This window comes from Salvia hispanica, chromosome 3 (genome assembly GCF_029641045.1).
Source record: "Salvia hispanica isolate PSC_SH4W2 chromosome 3, Shi_PSC_v1, whole genome shotgun sequence".
Classification (NCBI taxonomy): Eukaryota; Viridiplantae; Streptophyta; class Magnoliopsida; order Lamiales; family Lamiaceae; genus Salvia; species Salvia hispanica.
The window spans coordinates 53,989,207-53,998,504 of NC_142694.1; the positions used below are offsets into that span (position 1 = coordinate 53,989,207).

The 9,298-nt window shown below is 39.4% G+C and overlaps 1 protein-coding gene and 1 pseudogene across 2 annotated transcripts; both read right to left on the minus strand.

Moving 5' to 3' along the window:
* Positions 1-535: 535 nt before the first annotated feature.
* LOC125216549 (cysteine-rich receptor-like protein kinase 8) lies at positions 536-3,871 on the minus strand. Its single transcript, XM_048118291.2, has 7 exons — positions 3,049-3,871; positions 2,479-2,616; positions 2,235-2,365; positions 1,558-1,768; positions 1,222-1,459; positions 994-1,153; positions 536-916 (listed from the first exon to the last, which is right to left on the minus strand). Exons 1-7 carry the CDS (start codon positions 3,851-3,853, stop codon positions 620-622), a joined length of 1,980 nt encoding a protein of 659 aa, XP_047974248.1. The 5' UTR covers positions 3,854-3,871; the 3' UTR covers positions 536-619.
* Positions 3,872-5,763: 1,892 nt separating this feature from the next.
* LOC125216545 (cysteine-rich receptor-like protein kinase 8) lies at positions 5,764-9,024 on the minus strand (annotated as a pseudogene). Its single transcript, XR_016136689.1, has 7 exons — positions 8,203-9,024; positions 7,646-7,783; positions 7,398-7,519; positions 6,801-7,011; positions 6,469-6,706; positions 6,241-6,400; positions 5,764-6,163 (listed from the first exon to the last, which is right to left on the minus strand). The product of XR_016136689.1 is annotated as a cysteine-rich receptor-like protein kinase 8 (transcript).
* Between the last annotated feature and the right edge of the window lie 274 nt (positions 9,025-9,298).

Here is a 9,298-nt window from a genome sequence, read left to right on the forward strand (position 1 = left end):
AGATGTGTGTTTGTGTGTAAAATGGAGAATGGAGAAGAGTATTTATAGAATTAAAAAAAAAATTAAAATATGACCGTTGAATGGTCATATTACTTGTTTTTTTTTAATTTTTTTTTTTCGAAAAATTAATATTTTTTTATAAAAAAATGAATTATGACGTCATAATTCCGACGCCCACTCGTGGGTCGGCGAGTGGGCATCACGCCAGCCGCCCGCGCGCGCCACGTGGCGTCGGGCGCGTGTCTTGCCGGGACGCGTCACGCGTCGAGACACAGCCCGTCTCGTCGGGACAAGACGGATCCCGCATCACTGTCTCGATGCCGTCTCGTCTCGTCTCGACGAGATCGAGACCGCATCGCGCAGCGATGCGGATGCCCTTATTCATCTTGCTAGCTATAGGTTACTAAGGTCAGATTTACTCTTCTGTTTCCATATATATCTCCTACTTGTATGTTTGGTTGGATTCAGAATTTCAGATGTTTCACATTCACAGCATTAGACTATTATAGTCTATTCCGTTGTAAGCAAAATGAGATTCACAAATTTTAGTATACACTATATATCAATAAAAACAGTAAATGAAATGAATGAAGGAAAAAAATTACTTTGTGTTTACAATTTAACGCGGATACAAATCACTGATCGTTGCTTCATTTCTGGAAAACTCAGTTGCTTTGATCTCATCGTCGCTACTAGGCACGAAAAACCCCGGTTGCAAAGGCACCGGGAAAGTGGAAGACAAGCTTTGAAGCATCACCACAACCGAAGCCATCGTCGGCCGATCACTTGCATTTTCTTGAACACACAACAAACCGATATGAATGCATCTCAGCATATCATTCCGAGAGGCCGAAGCAGACATCAATGTCGGATCGATCATCTTATTCGCTGTCCCCGCACGCCAATTTCTCCAAGCCTGAAAATTACTAATGATTTTACCAAATCTATGTTGATGTTTTAACTACTATAATCTATGAGAAATTTTCAACTTACAAAGCTAAGCATGTATTCTACATTCTCTCCATTTTCTACATCCTTGAAAGAGTTGTTGCTCTGTCCGCTGATAATCTCCAACACCAGCACTCCAAAGCTAAACACATCCGACTTCATTGAAAAATGTCCGTTTCTTGCATATTCTGGTGCCATGTACCCACTGCCAAAAAGAAGGCATAATAAAAGAGCAATTTTAACTTGATTGTTTAACATGATGAGTGGACTTACTAGGTTCCAACTATTCTGCGTGTATTGGCTCGTGTTTCATCCTGTGTGAATAATCTTGCCATACCGAAATCTGAGATTTTAGGGTTGTTGTCTTCATCTAGGAGCACGTTGCTCGCTTTAAGATCACGATGAATTACACGAAGCCGAGAGTCTTCATGCAGATAAACAAGTCCTTTGGCGATGCCCTTTATGATCTTGAATCGGTTGTCCCAGTTAATAGCCAAACGCTTCATTGGATCTATTTCTCAACAATATACATATTATACATACAACAATTTTTAGTTAACAGAATTAGGATGTTTTTTATCATGTGGCTAAAATGAATGAGGGAATTACCAAAAACAGAGCAATCTAGGCTCCCATTTTGGACAAATTCATATACGAGAAGCCTCTCCGCACCTCGTAGTGAAAATCCCAACAATCTTACTAAATTTCTGTGCTGAAGCTTGGCCATCAACACCACTTCGTTCTTGAACTCCAATTCTCCTTGCTCTGAGTTTCTTGATAACCTTTTCACTGCAATTTGTTGGCCTTTCCGAAGTGTTCCCTACATAAAATTATAATAACATGTGTAAAACTAAAAGAATGAATAGTTTGCTAGTATCTTTTATCGTTACAAATGGATAATTGGTTAATAAGAGATTCTAGTATATTATAGAGTCAATGGTATAGATATTGGAAATCAAATGCCTAGCTATATTTAATGAATTTAGGGTAATTTCGATACAAAGAGACTTAAATGTCATTTTGAACTTGTTACAACTCGAGCATAGTACACCTGATATTCTGATACGAACTGAGATTGCTTATACAATCATACAAAAACAGTGCAGGTTACTATTGGTAGTTTGGTATGAATAATTCTTTTTCTTACCAACTAAATTGGATCTATATGCTAACAGGGAAAACTGCATAAAACTAAGAGTGATTTTAATTTGATGGCTAATATTTGATTTTCAATTTATACCGTCTAATTTTGGAGTTATATAATACAAGTAGGTTTTAGTATTTACCTTATAAACTGCACCAAATCCACCTTGTCCAATTTTATGAGTATCGGAGAAATTATTGGTGGCAGTTACAAGATCTTCAAAATCGAAAATAAGGGACTCTTCTGCGCTTACATCCTCCTCCTCATCTAATCCTATATAAAATAGTTAAACCACATAAATGTGTTAAAATGTAATTATATGTTAGAAACTGTAGTAATACGCATCACAAGATTGATTAAAAATTAAACCAAAATAATTGGATTACTTTCTAATGTGATGTGCTCTGTTTTCTTCTTCAGTCTCTTTTTGACATAAGTGCCAACACAAGCAGCAATAAGCAGAGACGCAACAATTGGAACAAGAATAATCATCACGGTTCGGGTGCTATTACCGTCGTCGTTTCCTGCAAAATCCACGTTACAAACTCCTTTACATATAGGCAAAATTTTCATACAATACATATCGTTACATTCTTGAATTAAAGTGATCCAATCACCGAAACTTTTTGCTGAAATAAAATGACGAGCACTAAGTGATACTAGTATTTATCTAATCACTAAAACATTTTCCAATACACTCCTAAAACGACAGGGCAAAATCAACCATTACCCTTATTTTTATCACATAAGTGAAACAAAAAACTCGTATACATGGATTATTTCAAAACTATGTACTTGTATAATCGGATTTCAAAAAAATTGTTTGACTATGTAAAAGAAAATTAATAATATAGAAAAGGTTAATGTAAAGTGGATCCAACTTATTTTAAAAGAAAAAACTGAGACATTTAATGACTGACGGAGAGAGTAATAAACTGAGCTTATCGACAAATTACCTGGCGATGACTGTGTGGCGGGAGCCTGCAGCGGAGGAGACAGGGGCGCAGCTATCATCGCTCGAACTTGCTCGATCCGACTAATATTATAAAAGGGAGAGAGAGCAATAGTATATTCAAGATAACAGCCGGGCATATTCACAACCATCCGTACCCTGTTATCACAACAGAGCAATTGCTCCGCCCTGATCAGGCAATTGGAGCAGCCCGGCGCCGAGAGGTCCGGCACGCACTGCACCATCGCGAACATCGTCAGAAAATCTGGCGCCGTCCCATTCCCTGCCGCGATCTTCATCAGCGGCCCTCCCGCGGCCGCCTGGCCGCGAAGCTCCCTGAGCAGCACGCGCAGCTGCTGGTTGAACTGCTCGGGGCTGCTCAAGTTCTGGACGCCCAAGGAGCGGACATAGTATGACTGAGCTCCGGCGCCGGCGGATATGGGCTGGTCGGAGTAGCGAAGAGTGCACGCTTGACGGAAGAAGATCCCCTGTCTACGGTTGGGGCAGAGAGACTGGAGAAGTGGGTCGATGGCTCCTCGGAGGCAGCTGCGGCATTCCTCTAACTGGAAGTCGGTTCGGCAGAGCGCGGTGGCGTAGACTCGGTCCGGGGCTTGGCCGGCGGTGGCGTTGTAGTAACCGTTGTCGGTGATGTTTGGTGGGAGGGACGAGACGAGGGAGATGAGGTTGGCGCTGTATGTGCTGTTGGCGGTGTAGTTGCTGCCGAAGCAGCCGTAGATCTGGGCTGTTACAGCGGCGGAGAGGTTGGTGAGGATGGCCAGAATCAAGAGGAGACATGTTTGACTACTCATTGTCGTTTGAGATTTGTTTTAAAATTGGGAATGGGAAGAAATAAATAGACCAATAGCAGACAAGTTGGTTTATATAAGGGCTAGTGGCAGAAATGCATGCATGCGATGTAACAACGAAATATCCTTCTAATATAAAAACTATATGTAGCCCATAACTGATGTTACAACTTACAACTTGGTGCGGAGAATTAAGTAGAATTAACCTTTACATGCTATTTGCCAATAATTTATATTTATTCTCTGTAAAGTTAGTTTCCATTTAATCTTAATACTATTGTAATCAATTAATTGTAAATGATACTCCACTAGATTTACATAGTTTCGCTGCTTATTGAAAGTCATATATGTTCCAAACAAAATTTGGGCCTAAATAATTTTCAGTTTAATATGGAGTATTTATTAAATTGTGATATTTCTAGAAAAAAAATTAATATGCTTTCACAAAAGCTGAGATTTATTCTCACTTTAGAATAATATATCGAATGGCTTGAATTGTTTGAAATACATTATACATTCCTATTTATTTATAGGACTAGAGAAGTAAATGTGCCTAGGGACTTATGAACTTGTGAGTCTACCATAATAATTATACCCTAAAGGTACTCTTTCCCACGATCTTGAGACTCTCAAATTATCTATTTTCTACGGAATCTTCCACATTGTGGATGCCTTATTAGCTTCTACCTCAACCAAACACCCTTTTAGTCTATCAACTGCTAGCAATAGATTATGTTAGGAATGTGATAGTGAAAATATAATTGTAAAAGGATGTCAACAAACAGTCAAGATGTGGGTGTAATTGCAAATTATTAGCAAAAAATAAAATAACGCATGTTAAATAACGAATTTTGATTAAAATGATGATGTGTCAGGTGGATTTTTAGTGCTGATGACGTGACAGAGAGAGAGAGTGGCTAGCCTGTAGCTAGCCTATGGCTGGCCTAAAGCCATTGGAGATGCTCTAAGTCTATAACAATGAAAGGCATTCAAGCCTTCTGAAAAAAAGAATGAAAGATATTTGCGCATCTTGTCCCTATAAAATAACACCCAACAAAGATGTTTAGGCTTTGCATGTTCTTACACATGAACGAGAATGTATTATGTACTCATGAAGTAGTGGATGTGGGTGGGTTTTCATAAAATATAAAGATGTAACACCGCTAGCGTCAGAGCTCCCGCAAACTGGACAAAGCAAAATTTCAACAAAAGACTAGGAAGAGAGAAAGCTTGACAACTTGAATATTGTGAATGTAGAGATTTTGGTATCTTGTATGCATGGACTTGACAACCATTTAATAGGTGTAATCAACTGCATGAGGTTATTGAGGTTAACAAAACTTAAGTCTGTCATCATTGCTGGAGTGAAATGACCACGTTTGCTTCACCTCGTTATATTGGCGATGTGGCCACCTCTGACTACGGACCAAGGCTCACAACCTCGACCTCTGCATCCACGAGGCGAGGCGAGGCAGCGGCATGCGTGTGAGGTTTACCGCCCATCTTTGTCCATTTTAATTATTATATGTAATAATTTAGCCTCTTAAATATAAGATTAATGAAGGCTCTAAAATCAATGTGGGATAGTTAATACACGTACTACCTCCGTCTGTGAATTAATGCACAATTGAAAAAAATAAGAAAACGAATAATTAAGAAGAGTAGTTAAAAGTATTGTTAGTGGATAGTGAGATCCACATTATTGTTAATGTTTAATATATTGTAATTGCTTAGTGGTATAAGTTTTAAATAAATTAATAAATATGGCCATATGGTAATGAGTTGGGGACAACTTTCCATAATGAAACAAATGCCACTATCTTCACAAAATTACACTAGTAATTCACTTTCCCCATTTTAACCTTGAACTGGAAAATTTTCCTGTGATTAGCTTCCGACAATTATATTCCAAATTCTGTAAAAAGCAAAGATTAATAGTTGGGAAAGATTATGGTGCTAACAGAAAAGAGAAACATAAATGAATGAAGCAACAAAATTAAATTTGTGCTCGAAACAATTTAACGCGGATACAACTCACTGATCGTTGCTTCATTTCTGGAAAACCCAGTTGCTTTGATATCGTCGTTGCCTCTAGGCACGAAACCCCGGCTGCAAAGGCATCGGGGAAGTGGAAGACAAGTTGTGAAGCATCATCGCAACCGAAGCCATCGTTGGCCGATCACTTGCATTTTCTTGAACACACAGCAAACCGATATGAATGCATCTCAGCATATCATTCTGACAGGCTGAAGCAGACATCATTGCCGGATCAATCATCTTCTTCGCTGTTCCCGCAAGCCAATTTCTCCATGCCTGTAAAATACTAATGATATTACCAAATCTATGTTGACATTTTAACTACTAAAATGAATGAGAAATTTTCAACTTACAAAGCTAAGCATGTATTCCACGTTCTCTCCATTCTCCACATCCTTGAAAGAGTTGATACTCTGTCCACTGATAATCTCCAACACCAACACTCCAAAGCTAAACACGTCTGACTTCATCGAAAAATGCCCGTTTCGTGCATATTCTGGTGCCATGTACCCGCTGCCAAAAAGATGGCATAATAAAAGAACAATTTTAAGTAAATAGTTTAACATGATGAGTGGACTTACTAGGTTCCAACTATTCTGCGTGTATTGGCTCGTGTTTCATCTTGTGCGAACAATCTTGCCATACCAAAATCTGAGATTTTAGGGTTGTTATCTTCATCTAGGAGTACGTTGCTCGCTTTAAGATCACGATGAATTACACGAAGCCGAGAGTCTTCATGCAGATAAACAAGTCCTTTGGAGATGCCCTTTATGATCTTGTATCGGCTGTCCCAGTTAATAGCCAAACGCTTCATCGGATCTATTCCTCAACAATATTCATATATATACATCAATTTTTAGTTAACAGAATTAGGATGTTTTGATTAAGTGGCCAAAATGAAAGAAGGAATCACCAAAAACAGAGCAATCTAGGCTCCCATTTTGAACAAATTCATATGCGAGAAGCCTCTCCGCTCTTTGTAGTGAAAATCCCAACAACCTTACTAAATTTCTATGCTGAAGCTTGGCCATCAACACCACTTCGTTCTCGAACTCCAATTCTCCTTGATCTGAGTTTCTTGATAACCTTTTCACTGCAATTTGTTGGCCATTCCGAAGTTTTCCCTAAAATAAATTCTTGCATAAATCAAATTATAATAACATGGGTAAAACTAAAAGAATGAAGTTTGTTATCTTTTATCTTTACAAATTGATAATTGATTAGTAAGAGATAGTAGTACATTTTAGATGTTGGAAATCTAATGCCTAGCTACCTCCTTAATTTTCGTGAATTTTAGGTAATTTCAATACGAAGAGACTTAAATTTAAACTTGTTGCAACTTATATGAATAAGAACTATTCGTTCTAGTCGTGGCGAACATAGATTGCTTATACCGGTCATACTGAAACAATGCAGGTAATTTTAAATTGATGGCTAAAATTTGATTTCACAATTTATAACGACAGACTAATTTTGGCGCTATATATAACAAGTAGGTTACAATATTTACCTTATAAACTGCACCAAATCCACCTTGTCCAATTTTATTACTATTGGAGAAATTGTTGGTGGCAGCTACAAGCTCTTCAAAATCGAAAATGAGGGTGCTTACATCTTCCTCCTCATCTAATCCTATTTAAAATAGTTATAAAAAATCCTATTTAAAATAGTTAAACCAGATAAATGAAATAGAATATGTTAGAAACTGGAGTAATACGCATCACAAGATGAATAAATAAATGAAAATAACTGGATTACTTTGTAATGTGATGTGCATTGTTTTCTTCTTCAATCTCTTTCTGACATAATTGCCAACACAAGCAGCAATAAGCAGAGACGCAACAATTGGAACAAGAATAATGATCACTGTTCGAGTGCTATTACCATCGTCGTTTCCTGCAAAATCCACATTACAAACTCCTTTACATGTAGGAAAAATTGTCATTTAGTACCTATCGTGAATTCGTGACATCTTTGGGATAAAAGTGTTACAATCACTAAAACCTTTTGCTAAAATAAAATGATGAGTACTAAGTGATAAGTAGTAATTACCCAATCAGTGGTACATTTTTTGCAGTACACGCCTCAGGACAAAATCAACCATAACCCTTATTTTTAGAGCATAAGTGTAGCAAAAACTCAAATACATGGCACTATTTCAAAACTATGTACTTCCCCGTCCCAAATATATGTGAATGAATTGAATTAGAGGAATGTGAGGCCACTTGCCAAAATTAGTAAAAATTGAAATGCGACATTTAAACTATAAAGGTGAAATGAGACTGTTAATGACCGAATGACGGAGTATTATTTACCTGGCGATGATCGTGTGGTGGGAGTCTGCAGCGGAGGAGACAGGGGAGCTGCTATCATCGCTCGAACTTGCTCGATCCGACTAATATTATAAAAGGGGTAGATAGTATATTCAAGATAACAGCCCGGCATATTCACAACAATCCGTACCCTGTAATCACAACAGATGGATTGCTCCGCCCTGATCAAGCAATCGGCGCAGATCTCCATCGATAGATCCGGCGCGCACTGCACCATCGCGAACATCGTTTGAAAATCCGGGGCTGACCCATTCCCCGCCGCGATCTTCACCAACGGGCCTCCCGCAGCCGCCTGGCCGCGAAGCTCCCTGAGCAGCACCTGCAGCTGCTGGTTGAACTGCTCGGGGTTGCTTAAATTCCGGATGCCCCTGGAACGGACAACGTATGGCTGAGCTCCGACGTCGCCGGATATGGGCTTGTCAGAGTAGCGCAGAGTGCACGCTTCTCGGAATAAGATTCCCTGTCTCCGGTTGGGGCAGAGCGACTGGAGAAGCCGGTCGATGGATCCTCGGAGGCAGCTGCGGCATTCCTCTAACTGGAAGTCGGTTCGGCAGAGCGCGCTAGCGAAGGCTCGGTTCGGGAATTGGCCCGCGATGGCGTTGTGGTAACCTATGTCGGTGATGTTTGCTGGAAGGGACGAAACGAGTGAGATGAGGTTGGCGCTGTATGTGCTGTTGGCGGTGTAGTTGCTGCCGAAGCAGCCGTAGCTCTGGGCTGTTACGGCGGCGGAGAGGTTGCTGAGGATGATTGCCAGGATCAAGGGGAGACATGTTTGACTACTCATTGTCGTTTGAGTTTGGTTTTAAATTTGGGAATGGGAATAAATTAAGTAGACCTAGCTCAGACAATTAGGGTTTTTTATAAGAGCTAGTGGCATAAAAGTATGCATGCGATGTAACGACGAAATATCCTTCTAATAGTAGAAAACTATATGTAGCCCATAACTGATTGGTGCGGAGAATTAAGTAGAATTAACATTGCAGAATTAACATTTGCATACTACTCCCTCCATCCCCGATTAATTCTCACTCTTTGACCGGACACGGATTTTACGAAATGTAAAGAAAAGTTAGTTGGA